The sequence below is a fragment of the Calidris pugnax genome, unplaced genomic scaffold, assembly GCF_001431845.1.
Source record: "Calidris pugnax isolate Ruff unplaced genomic scaffold, ASM143184v1 scaffold58, whole genome shotgun sequence".
Lineage (NCBI taxonomy): Eukaryota > Metazoa > Chordata > Aves > Charadriiformes > Scolopacidae > Calidris > Calidris pugnax.
Genome location: NW_015090868.1, coordinates 6420773 through 6438740, shown reverse-complemented (window position 1 = coordinate 6438740; position 17968 = coordinate 6420773). Strand labels below are relative to the sequence as shown.

General features: G+C 38.7%; 1 protein-coding gene across 1 annotated transcript in view; it reads right to left on the bottom strand.

The window, feature by feature from the left end:
- Positions 1-7358: 7358 nt before the first annotated feature.
- Positions 7359-17968, bottom strand: part of PDLIM3 (PDZ and LIM domain 3) — a 21314-nt gene continuing 10704 nt past the window's right edge. The window contains exons 3-6 of the mRNA XM_014945508.1: positions 14040-14303; positions 11975-12102; positions 10655-10766; positions 7359-9342 (exon numbers count right to left, since the gene is read on the bottom strand). Of these exons, the coding sequence (XP_014800994.1) occupies positions 9153-9342; positions 10655-10766; positions 11975-12102; positions 14040-14303 (694 nt within the window). The 3' untranslated portion in view covers positions 7359-9152. The remainder of the gene's footprint in view (positions 9343-10654; positions 10767-11974; positions 12103-14039; positions 14304-17968) is intronic.

Genomic DNA, 17968 nt, shown 5'->3' with positions numbered 1-17968 from the left:
TAAGGGCAGTCCAATCTGTTTAATTATTGAGAATGCAATCTTCTATTTCTAAATAGAAAGCAATAATATAAATAACTTAAGAGCATTTATTTATTATGTCCAAGGTTGTATATTTATATAAATGTTCATCTTATTGATTAACTGGAATTTTGCAATATACTTTTAGAAAACATGTTTACTTTCTAATGAGTAATTTGTGTTGCAAATTGACTGGGTATCACAGTGGAAGGAAGCACATATATTTTAAAGTGAGTGTCAGTGTATGCATGAACCAGGTTAGCCACGTGTGGCTCACAGTGAGATGAATGTCCTTGTTTCCCTTTAGTAGAATTACAACTTGTATTTTATTTCAATTACAATTTTGCATAAAAACTGTCTCAGAAATACATAATTTTTAGCTTTGCTGACCTTTTCAAAATGACCAGTATAATATATTTTTGAAGACCAGACCACGAGCAGGCTGTTAGGAAGGGAGGAGTCATCTCTATTTCCCAGCATCTATTTACCACACTTTCTCAAGTTCCTGCCTCTCAGTCCTTAAGGATGGCACAGCTCTAACAGTCGAGGTTTTCAGCCTCTCCAAATAGTTCTAACCTGTTTGTGCAGAAGGATGAACTTGGTGAAACCACTTGACACCTGTTAAGGGACAGCTGGAGAGTTTAGTGGCTCGAATTAGTCCTGCAGTATTACACAACACCAACAAACATAAATCTTACCTTTAGCTACTTACTTTCCAGCCCAGAAATAATTATTTTTCATTCATTTCAGGGGAAAAACAAGTTTTGGCTTATGTTTGTAATCCATAATTAATAGAACATAAAATCTGTTGCTGTAATTTGTCCATTGCTTACAATTTTTGAGGCTTCTTTGGCTCCTATTCTGACATTAGTGACACTGTTGTTTCCAGAGGTGCTTCTTCAGTACCCTTCTGTGAACTAGAATCAGAACTTTTTACTGGGATGGGGCAGCCACAGCTTCTCTGGGCAGGGGTCTCAGCACCCTCACAGCAAAAAATTTCTTCCTGAGATCTCATCTAAATCTCCCCTCTTTCAGTTTAAAACTATTACCCCTCGCCCTGTGGCTCCCCTCCCTGATCCAGAGTCCCTTCCCATCTCTCCTGGAGCCCCTTTAGGGACTGGAAGGGGCTCTAAGGTCTCCTTGAAGCTTCTCTTCTCCAGGCTGAACCCCCCAACTCTCTCAGCCTGTCCTCACAGCAGAGGGGCTCCAGCCCTCTGAGCATCTTTGTGGCCTCCTCTGGACCTCCTCCAACAGGTCCATGTCCTCTTTATGTTGGGGGCTCCAAAAAAAAAAAAAAGGAGAGAGATATCTGGAAACAGTCCATTGTTTTTGTAACTTGCAGTATCAAATGCCAACATGGCTTGGGACTGCACGGCTCAGGTCTTTACAGCCCCATGGGTCTTCTTAGGGAGATGTGGGCTAATCATGAACAGCTGATTATATTTGTCTGTGTCCCTAAGTATGACTGAAATGTTAGAATCAGCTACAGGGACAGCTGTCACCTCTAGATTATTGTGAGAGGAGGAGCAGACATGTTCCACGAACCTTTGAACAGGTGCAGCCCCAACAGGTTTATTAGAACATGACAGCAGTAAGTGTCCAAGCATGTGAGGCACTGGGGTCTGACGGTCACAGGGACAGAATGCATTAAATATTTGGAGATGTCAGTTTGGCTCTCTAATTTGAGAGGCAGTGTGTTAGAGCTACGGTCAGTTTACGTAACTTGACGTCTTTCAGGGAGGTCTGAAGCATCAAGGGCAGAGTCATTTGAGATATAAATTCAAAGGAGGATTTTTCTATCCCCGCTGTGGCAAACTTGCCCACTTTTATGTGTAGGATTCTGTACGAGGTTATCTATTATATTGTTCTACTCTACTAATTAATTTTACTAGGTATCCAGTATCCTCTGTTATTGGTACTTAGTTAAGATACAAGGTTAGACACTTAACATTTCTGTCTGACTTTGGAATTTGAGGAAAATAAGAGATTGTCCTCCTTTCAGATTCCTATATTATCTTCTGTAGCATAGTGAGAACGTGAGTTTGAGCCCTTTCAGCCTCTTGGAGGAGGGGTTGTTTTCAGGAAATTTAATTGTCATGGAAAGCCTTTTGGCAAACAGCGATGAGATCCTTAGTGAGAACGTGAGTTTGAGCCCTTTCAGCATCTTGGAGGAGGGGTTGTTTTCAGGAAATGGAAAGCTTTTTGGCAAACAGCAATGAGATCCCGAGCAGCACTGCAGTCTGAGTGCCGTGAAGGTTTTGCTTTTTTCATTACATGCCAGAGTAGAACCATGATTAATTTGACAGCTCATTATTTGCCCAGGTGCTACCATGTTAAAGCATATTTTACTCAATCCTTACTTCTGCCTAGAGCAGGGCAATAGCTGATAACAGTTTTTGCTAACACGTCACTGAGCAGCACTGCAGTCTGAGTGCCGTGAAGGTTTTGCTTTTTTCATTACATGCCAGAGTAGAACCATGATTAATTTGACAGCTCATTATTTGCCCAGGTGCTACCATGTTAAAGCATATTTTACTCAATCCTTACTTCTGCCTAGAGCAGGGCAATAGCTGATAACAGTTTTTGCTAACACGTCAAAAGCTACATCTGTGCTTAGGTGTGACCTTCAAAGCACAGTCTCAGAGTCATTAGAACTCCACGTTTAATTAAGGAACTCACCTCATTAGCATTTTTGTGGACCCATAAGGAAAGACAGCACTGTATCTCAGTGCATCGTTCCTGAAATGGTATTTTTCCATACTCTGTCAAAGGTGAGAGAAGCTCTTGATTCAGGGAGGCAGGTTGTTAATAAGCAGTGAATAGGAAGTATGTAGGAAAGGCAATTAATAGACAATTAACATGTGGTGTGTGTATTCATAGCGAAGAATGTTGTAACAAGTCATAGTGAGAATGGAAAAGAGGTAGATGAATTATGAGTCAGGGAAGAAGTAAGTGAACATTTTTAGAATTATAATCTTGTGTTAGGATCAAAGAATCGCCTGAAATCCCCGAGGCTGTGTAGTCATAAATGAATTTATAGAATAGTAAAGAACTATTCAATTATAATCTTGTGTTAGGATCAAAGAATCTCCTGAAATCCCTGAGGCTGTGTAGTCATAAATGAATTTATACTCAAACAGAAGTGTAAAGAACTATTGCTGTTAACACAGAGCAGCATCCTTACCTGGTCTCTCATTTATCTAATCAATTTGAGTTTAGGGAAGAGAGAATTTGTTATAAGCCAGCCAGCAACTGGGTCAGCTGATAAAAGATCTTGCTGGGGTCTTGGTGTACGACTGGTTTTTACGCATTTTACTCTGTGTGTTCTTTCTTTGTGCTGAATGGCTATTTGTGCCTTTTTCTCTCCCTTTGTAACTCTTACAGCTTTATTTCAGCCTCAGTCCACCAACCTGATATGAAAAAAAGCAAAAGAACAAAATGTTTATAAATTATCCTAGAATTTATCCTTCTTATTGTGTCTTTTCCCTTCCTTACTGTAATTGCCTTGTCCTCTTAGTCTGAATTTTAAGCTGTGGGCTACCAATTATTTCTTGTTCTCTGTACAGCAGCTGATACAGTTGGGCCATCTCTGTTGCTGAGTCTTCTTGTAATATATGCCTCTCTTATAAATAATAAAAGGAGATAAGGTAGACAGTGGAAGAATCTAACTTTGAAACAATTCTGCTTTTCACCTCATACATCCTACTTGCATATAGTTTTGAATTGGCATAAGAGGTGCAAGAGATCTGGAGCAGTGAGCAGGAGCTCTCTGTAAAAGTGGCTGTGGTGGAGCAGGTGGGGATATTTCTGCAGTGAAAGTAAAATGAAACTGGGGAAATTTGCAAGAATAAAATGGCAGAAAGGGATGCAATTCTTGGAAAATATTAAAAAAGCCAAAATAAATGTCTCATAGTTAAGTCTCTCAGGTTTGTCAGTGTTAACCCACTCCCAGCTTTCTTGAATGTGCAAGTTGTAGAAGTAAAAAGGTTACCAGTCCAATCTCTGCTAAGTATAGCAGTGGTGAGAATTATTTGTGACACTGCCAATTAGAGAAATTTCAATCATAAATAGCATTCATCTATAATTAATAGGTTGAATGAGTTCCGTACACAAACTGAAAGGGCTTATAACCTGTGAAAAGGTTATTTTACCTGTAAGTAGACCCAAAGACTGAACTTTGTGCAATCATAGAATTTCTTTGGGATTTACTCTTCCTCAAACTCCTTCGGCCTGTGCTTTGTGTGTCTGCAAGAAATGCAGAGCTGGTGCTGGGAAGCTTTCTGTGTGCAAATTCCTTTCTATCTGCAAACAGACTGAATATTTCTGTGCCTGGACTGAATATTTCTGTGCCTTGTGGCTTGTGCCGCTACTGACAAGCTATGAGTTTTGCATAAAATCATAAACAACATTGCTTTTATCATAACGTGAAAACTTGTTTTTGGCCTGAACATCCTGAGACAATTTGGCTGAATGTATTACCTTTTTTTTTTTCCCCTTTTTGCCATTAAACATAATGTTCCAGTCATATCTCTCCAGTGTATCTGGTCTAATTAATACTTAACTTTTTATAGGCTGCTGGTTTAAGCAGTATAATTAAAAGCCTCTAAAATCAAGAATATACTAAAAAGATTTTTTAAAAAGGTCATTATACAGAGAATGAGACATCTATAAAAATCTGGTTTTGAACAGTATCTGGAAAAGAAAGAATCAAGACTGTGCAAAGCTTGCCAAGAGACTTTTGATCAGAACCCTTTTGGTATTTACTGAATATTTTGTTTTCTGAGTAATAAATAATAAGATTTAAGTACTCTACAGCTTCTGTGTTTCTGGATTTGTCACTCCAACGCAGCTGGAGCTTTGTCAGCACGTGAATTGTATATTACATGGTGTTTCCTTAAAGTTTTATTTTGGACAACTGTCCTAGCCTGTGCCAAAGAGAGCATTTTTTGTCAGGGTAGTAGAATATACAATCTTTCAAGACTTTCCTAAAAGCTTTCTTGGTCTTTGGATCGTGCCCCAGTGTGGGGAGAGGGAGGATTAGGTAGCCTGGGTGTAACTAAAAACACTCACTCAGAATGTTAAAACAAAACTGTGCTTTACCATATATAGGAACAAAATCCTTTGTGAACTTGGACATTGTGTAGATAATGTTGCTTATCAAGCCTGAGCTGTGGAGACAAACATTTTAGGTGGTGATGCTGAGCATATGTTGATGGCTTCTTGTATGCTTTAAGGCTTCATGTGTTAAGAAAAAAGGAATAATGTGCTTGTGGAATTTTCTTGTTAACAATATCAGAAGAAGCTATCTGAGTAGCTTGCCTGGGTGAGAGGAGAAAAAAGAGACAGAAAAGGGCAAATCTGCAGAGTATGGCTGCCTTTAGAATATTTGCTGGATATATGCCAACAGCATGTTTTATTTCCCACCATTTCATTTATAAATATGTATGAACCCACTAGGTAAATAATAATAATAATGTCCTTGTGAAGAAGCCCCCCTAAAATAGAGTTTAAATCAAGTGCATGTATTTTAAATACAAGTCAGATCTATACCTAACTGCACGATTGTTTCCCTTCATATGGTTTATAGAAATTTGAACCGAAATTCTTGATCAAACACCTCTGAACTTTGAGACATCTGAAGCCAGGTATGAGCAGGGATGTGATGTTCCTTTGGTACATCTCAGCCCAAATTTGGAGACTGGGTGTATCTCTAGTATTAAAAGGCCAGTAATTTAATTTCTGTTAAGAGGTTTTCTCTTTATGAAAGTTGCAAGACCTGCTCCAAGGGGTTAGCGGGCACCGTGGTGTGGCAGGGGCAGCTCGGTGGGTTTGGAGGACCTGGCACCTCCTTAATAGGTGTTTCAGGGAGGGGCTGGTTGGCTCTAGTTTGATGCTATGGACCAAATTCCCATCAGTGGTCGGTGCTCGTTAGCAGTGCTCATCTTCTAATTGAATTTCATCGTGAAGGAACCCACTTTGTGCACTCTGAAGCTGTTGTGTGGTATGAACCAAAGCGTAGGGTAAATTGAATTTACTTTCAATAACAAACTTCTGAACAGAAGCTTTAGTCTAATCTTTGAAGTGACAAAACGGGGTTGAAAATCTGAAAAGAGTTCCTGAGTAGTTTCTTTAAACTACTTTAAACTTACTTTTTAACTACTTTAGAGAACTTTTTAGGTTTCAAATCGTTGACAACACTTCAGCATTACTTAAAAGAGCGAAAGCATTTGTGGTGGAACAATTGATACAAAAGTACCGTATAAAGGACTCTGTGTATTTTCAGATGCTACTCTTGGCTTGCTCATACGGAGAATTACAATTTCATTTAAGGTTTTCCCATCTCCCAGCACAGCCCTGCCATCTGTGCCGCGGTGGCAAAGCCGAGGCAAGCTTTTCACACCTGTTGATGGACATCTGAAGAGTCGAGATAACCAGTGTGTGAAGTCACACTTACTATCTTTCTCTCCATCTAAAAATAAATGCCACGGCTCTCTGCGGCTTGTAATATATATGTGTATATATAAACAAGTCTGGACACAGCTGAGAGGCACAGTAGCATTAACCTCTCATGATTTACTGGTTATGCCATTCTTAAGCCAGAAGATGAAGTGGGTAGTTCTTTAGCTGGACGCTTTGTAAAGGATTTGTGCCAGGAGCTGCTGACACCCTACTGAGATAAAGAATTCAGCCTTGAGCACGCGATAGGAGAATTGCTATGCCTTTCTCTCACATTTAAATCTCTTATATTCAATTCTCCCAGAATGTAGGACGAAATTTCCTATTTTTCTCCTCTGTCAGGATTGAGGATTTTAGAATCTGCATTAGCTGAAAATCTTTGTTTCTTTTGTTATATTGGTGTAAAGGTTTTCCCACAGGTTGGTACTTGCAATTGGATAGTCTTACCTTCGGTCAAAGTCACGTCCAACCTCAAACCTCTCAAAATAGCTCCATGTGATGATGCAATACCACTGAACTTTCCCCAAAGTTTTGGCATCAGGTCATGTCCTGTGACTTTCTTTTAACCTAACAGTTCTTGTGCCTACATTTCTGAGAGTTTTGCCACATTTACGATTGGTCTGTTCGGCCCGTTAGAGAGACAGCAGTTTTGGGTCTTCAGTTCTGAAAGCACATGATCTCATTCAGCTTCAGAAAGGGAATTTTGCCCAGGTCATGTACTCAAATGCCTAATACAAAAATTGTATCTCATTCTTGCCCGTGGTTTGATAAATCGGAAGCACACTCTTCTGTCAGGCTGAAAATGCCAAACTTCTATTATTGTCAAGTCACTTGACACTCACGCTTTCTCATTTTTCATACCAGTTGAAAAGAAATACAGAATCTTTACCATATGTAATAGATTTATTTTTAACTTCGGTTACTCCACAAAGAAATGAACGTTAAGCAAATATTTTAAAACACCGATGACATTTTAGGTTTGTAAAAATAGACGTTAAGTGCACTCTCACTTCAAAAAGGATTTTCAGATTTATTTTATGGGCTTTATCAGTGGAAAAATAGAAATGCTACTCATATCCTCCGTGATACATGAGGAGCGGAATTATATTTTGTGCCCCCAGATAATTCAGGAACTAACTTTTAAAAGGGCACAACACTTTTTTAATGTCTGTTTTTGATAGCCAGACATAAATTATGAATGCAGTGACACGCACATTTTTAAAATACTTAAATTCTGAAATAATACTTTAAGACACTTTGAAAATTCTTTGAATATGTGGACATTGTATTTCAAGCTTTGGGGCTCATCTGAATTTTAAAAATAAACTTAAAGTATATATAGCTTCTTTCTTTGATTCCATAGTCTTCTTACATATTAAGCATCTTCTGTTGTAGAATGGGAAAAGTATATAAGATTGTTTGCCTCTGAGTTGTTAATTTCTGTTAGTCTTGTAGATGATATAAAATTTTGTAGATTTTTCTAGTGTGAAGCAAAAGCCCCCAATAACTTATTTATGAATTATGTTGGTATTTTTGGAAAATGCTAAGATTGAGATTGTCAGTCAGGTCTGTGTGTGTAACTGGCACCTACCTGAAAGCAATGTAGCCCTTCAAACATTTCAGAAATTGATTTAAAAACTGTATTCTTTCATCCATTTCTTTTTTTTTCTTAGGACTTCACCAGGCTATTTATAAAATATCTTCCCTTTGCATCTTTTAATTGACATTTATTTTTAAAGTTGTCCAAGTTTTAATTTACCAGCGATAAAGATATTGTGATGATATTTCCCCATTGTTTCTATTCTGGAAATGGAAAGACGGAGATGCTAAAAAAACCAGCACCATTTTCTGCGGAAAGGTTTTTAAGTTTACTTTCATTCTCAGTTTGCAAAGACTTCCTATGAATTAGAGTGTGTGTGTTTTGGTGGGATTTTTCCCCAAAAAACAATGTATGTGTGTGCATACCTTAGAACAGTTTTCTGCTGAGTGGTGTGAAAGCTGATTCCATTGCAAATCATTAAAACAATGTAGAACTTCTATTTTACTTCTTACTAAACAGTCTTTGTTATGCTAGCCATTTTCTTTCCTCATCACAGTTGCTGCATCAGAAAATTAGGTCAATATAACCCCAAATTCAAAGCAAAGTAAGCAAAATCTATTTTTTTGGCATACCGTAGTGGTGGTTGAATAATAGATGGTGGAAGCAGACATGAACAACTGCTTGTTTTGTACTATCCATGTAAAATAGCTGCTTTTCTAATGATCTGTAGAGTTTCTACGTTTGTTAGGGCCCAGCCTGTAACACTTGGATGGCTTCGGTGATACTTAATTTACATTAAAAATAATGTCTTGATTACAGCACTTACGTATATACTGTATTAATTGTGTAAGACCTCAGCTGTTTACCTTTTTTATTCCAGTACAGCTGTTTTAGTTTATACTTCATTGAATTATATTGGCAACTTGGAAGATAATATTTTAGCAGAATTTTACTGGTGTAACACGCTACTGCTGGCCAACGGGGACTTCCACCTCCCTCAGAACCCCGCCAGAAAAGGTTTAAAAGCTGCTACTTTGGAACCAGGCAGAAGTCCTGACACTTGTACGGCAGTTCTACGCTGTTAATGGCTTTTTTTTTGTGTGTGTGCATGCATAGATTTTTGTGTGTTAAGGTAAGACTAGCATTTTGGGTAAACAGTAACTGCTTCATATCCCTCCGGTGGCCTCATGCGAGCTCGGGCGTGAGCTTCGCAGTAGAGTTGTCCCTCCACGAAGAAGTAGCCTTTTTGTTTCAGGTTGAGGTTGCAGTCAGAGCACACGAAACATTCCGGGTGCCGGTATTTGTCACGGGCCTTCACCACTGTCCCTCTGCGTGGAAATAATGGAAAGGAAAAAAAAACCACAATTAATTCGTATTAATCTACTACCTAAAGAGGATCCAGGAGAGATGGGGAGGAACTCTTCATGAGGGAGTGGAGTGATAGGAGAAGGGGGAAGGGTTTTAAACTGAAAGAGGGGAGATTTAGATTAGATATTGGGGAAGAAATTCTTTGCTGTGAGGGTGGTGAGAGCCTGGCCCAGGTTGCCCAGAGAAGCTGTGGCTGCCCCATCCCTGGAGGGGTTCAAGGCCAGGCTGGATGGAGCCTTGAGCAACCTGGCCTGGTGGGAGGTGTCCCTGCCCAGGGCAGGGGGATGGAACTGGATGATCTTTAAGGTCCCTTCCAACCCAAATTATTCTATGATTCTATATTAAAGTGAGAAGAAACCACAGCATGACACAAAGTAAGTTCTAGGTATTTATCTCAAGGCTTTTAGGTTGTTTGTCTGGTGGTTTTATATATTATATGTGTATATATATATATAAAACAATATATAACATATATAATATATATATAAAATATATATATTATTATATACTAGCCAAATACTGTATAATTTAAGGTTGGAAGCTGAGTTTGTGTAAGTGACATAACATTCCTGTGTTTTTTGCTGAAGTTAGTGATGTCATTCAGACAGAAATCCTGTAGTTTTTCAATAGGCCCACAGAGCTTTCTGGGCTGGGAGAAGATGCTTCACACTACCATGAGACTTAATCCTTCACAGCCTGAGACAACGCAGCACAGGTGAGCACTGCTTTCATTGTGTATGTCTTAATGATGGACTTGCAAAAGGTCCTGAAAATCTTAAAGCCTTGATGGTACGTTGTCGAAACTGAAATCATCTGTATCCAAAGTGTCTAAGGTACAATTTAATAATTTGGGATTTAGTATCCAAAGGGACAAGTTAATAATTTGGGATTTAGAACAACATCTTTTTTGTAATTATTTTATAGAATCACAGGTTGGAAGGGACTTCAATGATCATCTGGTCCAACCTTTCTTGGCAAAAGCGCAGTCTAGCCAAGGTGGCCTAGCGCCCTGTCCAGCTGAATCTTAGAAGTGTCCAAGACTGGGGAATATATAATATATATAAAAATATATATATATGTAAAATATACATAATATATATTATCCAATATAATGTTGTTAAATCTCTGTGTTCTGGAAGCATTTTTCTACTAGTGCAGCGGAAAACCAAGACCATCACTTGGAAAGCAGTCCTGCAGTGGTGTTTCAGGACACAGTGCTTGAACTAGAGATTTCTAAAACGAAAGAGATTTCTAAAACAAGAAGCCACTCACAGAATCCCACTCCCACACTTGTCACACAGTGGCACCTTCTGCACACCGGGCATGGCACTCGGTATCTTCGTCACCGGTGCTTTCACACTTCTTGTGCCCGCAGGGCGTCCGTCTGAGAACCAAAACAATCCTGTTATGCACAGGCTAAAATAAAAGCACCTGATGCAGTTTAATACTTTGCCTGTAAATACACTTCTGCGTGTATTTACAGGCTTTCACTTATAGCAACAAATAACAAAGTTTCTCTAGACAAGTTTAACGAACCAGATTCCACCTCTTTGGAATCGAGAAAAAGTATTGTGTAGCTGTAGCCAAAAAGCAAGTAGAAAATTGATTATATATATAGTCTCATATACATCATCTAATTCTCTGATAGTAGGTGTTGCATATAGCAGGAGAGGGAGGAGGATTTGGCTTTAACAAAGCAACATAAAGAGGCTGGACCTATTGTTAGAAAGCTGCTTATTTATACGACTAAGCATTCAAGATTAGTAACATGGTATGAATACAAAGTTAAAGCAAAATACAAGAAAACACCAAGCAAAATCCCACAATGTCATATATAGACAATTAGATGAATTTATCCCTTCTCTGGCATATATTGAAATATCAAAAATTAAAATCTTAATTATTTATCTTCTATGTTAATTTTGGTTGTGTTTTACACTTACTGTAAATATAACAAACTTGCAGCCCTTAGTATTTATCCCTTCTCTGGCATATATTGAAATATAAAAATTAAAATTTTGATTATTTATCTTTTAGGTTAATTTCAGTTGTGTTTTACACTTACTGAAATATAACAAACTTGCAGCCTATAGTTATGTTATTTTCAAAACTTCTTAGTTTGAAGGAAATATGACTATAAATTATATTGTCCTTTTCAATTTTTGTTTAGAATGAGGAGGGGATGGGTGAAATGTAATTTAGAATTGGTTTAGATGTCTCTTTTCCTGGGTGTGGAAGCGAGTGTTTTCTTTCTTGGTGTCATGATTATATGCAGCTTGTCCCAAAATTTCTCTTGCGTAACGCTTTTTATCATTCAGTTAAAGTCAACTTGATTAATGATCTTAATTAATGAAAATCTGAAAAAATGTGCTTAACATCCCCATTTTATTCCCACAGGAGATTGCTAGGTATAAATGCAAGGTGGGGGGGGGCAGGAAAGTTAGGGGACTGGTGTGCTCTCTCTAAGATTCAGAATGACTTAGGCTTTCAGAAATTCTCATAGCTCTGATCTCTTATTTTCTTCCCAGATTCCCCCTTCCCACAAACATCTCAAAATGCTTTGAACAGGTAAAATACGTCGTTATTAACCACCTTCCTCGGAGACTAAATTCTGGAGCACCTTAAAGGAGCCAGACTGGCGAGGTTGGCTGGGCTCCTCCTGGTTGGCGTGGAGCATCCTGTAGACGTCGGACTGAGGCACCGAGTTGGGAGAGGGGTCGCTGCATCACAGGGAGGAAGAGCAGATAAAGCAGTTGAACAAACATGACTTTAAAGCAATGGCTCCACCAGGCACAGAACACGATTCGGGATACCATCGTTAAGACAACGCGTTTCTACAGCTACTGAAAGGTACCATTGCTTTATATAGTGATCTTAAGTGCTTTATATAGATCTAAAAAGTGCTGAAAAAAATGTAGCTGTGCAATCGTTACAAAAATAAACATACAAACTCATGAAACTCCATAATTACCATTCTAACAACCTGAGTAGTTGAGAGGAAGAGTAGAGGAATACATTCTCTGGCAGGAATTAGGCTGAATGTGCGGCATCTGTAAATTTCAAACTGCTACCAGGACTAATTAGAAAGGTCCAAATTTACTTTGATGCCAAGTCCGTTAAAATTTCTGTTGCAACTGGCCTCCTACTGTCTGTTGAATCTTAAATGAGTTTCTACTGGAAATACGCAACTGATTCCAGCTGGAATTAGACCTTATATGGTTTGGTTTGGTCACAGTGGGGCAGGGAGCCCTGTAGCTTGTGCTAATTGTTTGCATCTTCATCAATCAACAGATTTCTCTGAGCTGGCTTTAAGCTGGTGAAGAAACTCCTGCTTTCTTCTCTTGTCAAGAGCTTTTGGTGAATAGGAGGAGCTTGGTTTTTATAGTTCTCGCCAATGGCTAATTAAACCCTTGATTCTCTCCTCTTTACTAAAACATTCCTGAACATCAAACAAGTGTAACACCATTACACACAGAAGGCAAAACACCAGACACAGAGGTGTGAGATGACACTTCTCAGTGCATACATAATGAACCCCACAGCAAAAGACATTTCAAACCTGTGTAGAGGCTCTGGCCTTAGTCCATGCTTTCAGAATAAAGAAAAAGCCAGTTTTTCTTTTATTGTTCTCTAATTGTTGTGATTGAGGATAAATATTCATGCAGTAGAGTAACATCACTCTGCAAAGACTTCATGAACTGCAGTTTTCTTCCATCAGATAGGGTGAACTTAAATATTTCTCTATAAATATGATTTTTATGGTTAGTAACAGCCCGATCCTGCAAGGTGCTGAAGAAGGCTCATTGGTGCCAGTGATTATTGCTTATTTAAAATATTAGTAATTAGCTTTAGTTTACACCATACATATTATGAATTATTAACTTAAGTACTGTTGTGAAACAGAAAAATAAGCTACTATTCTGCAAAAGTAAAGATAATATGAATGATGAATTGTCCACTTGAAAAGAATGAATGGTGCTTTAAAAAATGTTTATTGTTTAATCATCATTGTTATCCAGATACATAAGGTCCTTACCTGACATTTAGTTATTGCAATGGATAAAATTTGTAAGTTGGAGATAGACTAGTAGGCCTAGAAACTAAATTTTTACTCTTTTTGGAGAAGAGCTTGTTGCACTGAATGGGTTGTCCTCAACGGGAGATAACTATCTAGAACTCTATAAACATCTAGAAGACTTCCTAAGCTTCATAAGCTGAATTTCAGCAGTTGAATGAATTTGAGTTAATAACAGTAATATTTGATTAATTATTAATAAGGTATTAAATGGTTATTAAATAAGTAATAATCGTAACTAGTTTTGAATTTTGGAGGGAATCAGAATCTTGATTTGGAGTGGTCAGTCCGCTGAGAGTCCAGGTAGTATCATCAGGTTTTATTTGTTAGGTACAAATATAAGATTCTTTTTTCCTGAGAAATATTTATTTGCAAGTTCTGAAAGACTCCTTTAATACTTTGGGTTAAACCCAGTAAATTACTAATATTTTAACGGAAATATTGAACTGATTTGAATTAGTTAGGTTCTTCCTACCCTTTAGCCTGGTCTTGTAGAAAGAGTTTGAAATTATTCCAGCTGATGGTTTTTGGTATATTCTAAATGTGTGTCTTCCCAACTATTAGAGAGGCTGCGCTCATTACCTTATTACGGGTGTTTCCCCCAGCGCTGTAGAAACTTGGCCTTGCAGCGTTTCCATGATATTGTCATCTGAGTAGAGCTGCATGGGGGTGTTAAACTGAGCGTGCACGATCTTGACACCGGGCAGCTCCATCTCCACGGGAATGTTGGGGGCCATCCGAGACACGGCCTTCAGCTCGGTGGGGCAGATGGAGCTCACGGTGCTGATCGAGGAGGGGGTGCTGCGCCCGCTGCCGCAGTCTATCCCCGAGGGGGTGCTGCATCCACTGTGTTAATGGCCAGGGTTACGGAAGAGAGGGCAAGGAGTGTGGGGTTATAGAGAATAAAGAGAAAAGGAGAGGAAGAGGGTGGGGTTAACAGGGCTGGAAAGCGTGAAGAGAACAGATACAGAAAAAGCAAAAGTACGGAAAGTGAAGAAAAGCAAAAGTAGGTGTCTTCATTGAAAAGTATTTTCCTATAAAATCTATCAATGCTAGCTATAAATAGAATCATAGAATTGTTTTGGGGGGAAGGGACCCTTAAGATCAAGTCCAACTGTTAACTCAGCAGTGCCCAAGTCCACCACTAACCATGTCCCTCAGCACCACGTCTACAAGTCCTTTAAATACCTCCAGGGATGGTGACTCCACCACTGCCCTGGGCAGCCTGTTCAGGCTGGATATTAGGAAAAAATTTTTCACTGAAAGGGTTCTCAGCCATTGGAATGGGCTGCCCAGGGAGGGGGTTGAGGCACCATCCCTGGAGGTGTTCAAAAGACGGGTTGATGTAGTGCTGGGAGGTATGGGTTAGTGATGATGCTCCTTGTTTGTTGTGTGGGTGTCTATTTTTGTCAGTGAGGTTGACGGTTGGACAAGATGATCTTTAAGGTCCCTTCCAACCTAGAAGATTCTGTGATTCTGTGATTCTAAAGCTTGACAACCCTTTCGGTGAGGAAATTTTTCCTAATATCCAATCCACACCTCCCCTGACACAACTTGAAGCCATTTCCTCTTGTCCTATCCAAAAATGCAGTCCTTAAATTCTGGCATGCCTTTTCTTTAAGGATAGTAAAAATTCTTTGAGAGATTGAATAATTCAGAACATAATATCACTTTACATTTTCAATGCTAGATTTTACTGAGGATTAATTAACCCTCCTAAAATTCTTTGTTCTAGGTGAGTAATTCTTAACATCTTGGAAAGGTTATGTGGGTTGTCTGTGTCAGGGACAGAATAAACACCCGCAGTGCTGGAATCTGAGACACATCATTCCAGTCCCATACCTCACAACTGTCTTATTCCACAGTGGAAGAGACTACTGCAAAGCAGTGTAAAATAATGAATAGGACATTTCCTAGATTTCCTTCAATTCTACAATAAGATATTTGTGAATCTTTGAAAAGAAGTTTAACAATATATTTCTTTTTTTTTCCTAACTATTTGTTTAATGTTTTTAAGAAGAAAAGATAGTAAAACAGCCAGACATACTTTTGCATTTCTACATTAGAGTGTCTCCAGTAGAATGTAAAGTGGTCCTTCACAATGGATATTTATTCAGAGAATTAATTTGACTGCTTTTGAAGTAGATTTTGCATGTAATTTATATATAATAAAAAAGATGTCCAGTTTTTAGAAATATTAAGGTTGCTTGACGTGACTGAAGTGAAGTGACTGCACACCAATTTTGACACCTCTGGAAAAGGATTAGTAAAATACTGTGAATGTTGAGCCCAAAGTCTTTTTTTCAGTGTCACTATTTTGAACACTTCAGTCTTTTCTCCGTAGCACTTTGGAGGCTTTTCTTTGTTGTGGGCTCTTTCTTTGCTGTTGCTGTGGAACAGCACAGAACCCAGGTGTTCCACCGTCGCTGGTGCCCACTTATGAGATGATAAATACTTTATCTCTTCCCTCCAACCTGCATATCAGGGTTGTGATTAGGGCTTTCCAAGCTGTAAATTTAGGATAATACTCTATTTCCCAGTTTGATAGTACAGTCCTCTGCCCAGTAGAGACTCTCGGGAGGAGAAGACAACCCAAAATTCTCCCTTTGATTCGGAGGGGAATTTGTGTAGGACCACTTCCTCAAAAATGTGAAGGAAAAGATCAAAGACATATCAAAAGAAAAATAATTCCAGAAATAGTAGATAGACCTTTTTCCCCCCCCCCCCCTCTGTATTCAATAATGTAAATAATAGTGAGGCATTTCATCCCCAGTTACGATAGAGGAATATTACACTGAGTAGATGTAAATATATAAGCTTTTCCACATTTTAGAGCTTTACATGTCTGTGGCATTGGGTAGTTCTCCTGTTGGAGCTCTGCATGAGGTTACCTTTAGAATAGAGGACTGATGAAAAGGAAACGTAAAATCTCTGAATGGCCTAGATAATAACTTATATGACTAGCTATCTTTTATCTAGGGAGGTAACAATTTACATGTGTTTACATTTGGACAGAAGAGTTCTAGTGTGAAAGCACAACTCCTCCTAGGAGCAGCCAAAGTAGTGTTAGAACTGAATTAATTTTAAGTATAAAAAAATTACAATTATGTATTAAATGAAATTTCCAGTATAGTTTTGCCAGAGTGCAGTGCTGAGAGTGTTAGTAAACAGAAAGTAGCAGGAAAAGGCTAGAAAAAGCACAACTCCTCCTAGGAGCAGCCAAAGGAGTGTTAGAACTGAATTAATTTTAAGTATTAAAAAATTACAATTATGTATTAAAGGAAATTTCTAGTATAGTTTTGCCAGAGTAAAGTCCAAAACTGTGGCTGGTGTCCAGTCTGTTAGCTCAGCCCCACGGCCCAGAATCAGCATTTCTTGAAGTTAGAGTCCTATTTAGCCTCAGCCATCTCTCCTAGAGGGGTATTTACACTCAAGGTGGCGCTTTGGCTTTTGCTGTGTTTACCTGAGGATATAGATTGAGCCAAACTGATGGAAAAGGAGCAGACAAACAGTAGGAAACCCAAGGTGGTTCAGATGTAACCCTCTGCTTTGTGCACACAGGCTTATGTGGTGCTACATCAGGCTGCAGGGAGAGACCGGTGTCGTTCCTCCTCTGCAGCAGCACTCTACACAGCTCGTTCTTGTTCACAGAGGGACAGGAGACTGTCCATCAGCTTCTGCAGCCTCCTCTTTACCTCTCAGGTGGTTGAAAAATTTAACGCACCTCACAAAGCTCATAATCCACATGAGATTGTCCTTTGCCAATCAAATTATTGTCCCGTTATTTTCTGGTCTAGTTTTTCCAGCTCCTCTTTACCTCTCAGGTGGTTGAAAAATTTAACGCACCTCACGAAGCTCATAATCCATATGAGATTGTCCTTTGCCAATCAAATTATTGTCCTGTTTTTTTCTGGTCTAGTTTTTCAGCCTTAAATTAGTGTAATAGAGATGCAGGCGTTTTAGACTTTCAGAGTGCAACGTGGAATGCTAAATCCATGGGTAAAAACTGCTACTGCTAGAAAGGGTAAAGGGCAGCATCACAATATGTGATCAGGCACTTTTGAGCTTCCTTGCTCATATATGTATAAGCTTTTCCACATTTTAGAGCTTTGCATATCTGTGGCATTGGGTAGTTCTCCTGTTGGAGCTCTGCATGAGGTTACCTTTAGAATAGAGGACTGATGAAAAGGAAACGTAAAATCTCTGAATGGCCTAGATAATAACTTATATGACTAGCTATCTTTTATCTAGGGAGGTAACAATTTACATGTGTTTACATTTGGACAGAAGAGTTCTAGTGTGCCATAGATTTATAAGTATAGAGTATCTGGTGCCTGAATCAGGTTCATGAATACAGTTACTTCAGACTCATGTCAGTATAACTGAGATGGGAGTGTGGATCTGCTTTCTTTTAGAAACAGAAATTTGAATTTCAAGCCCGATCCCTTCAAGTCAACCATTTCATTTCTATTTTTTTTTTTTTTTATTTTAGTTTTAGGCAAAATAATAAT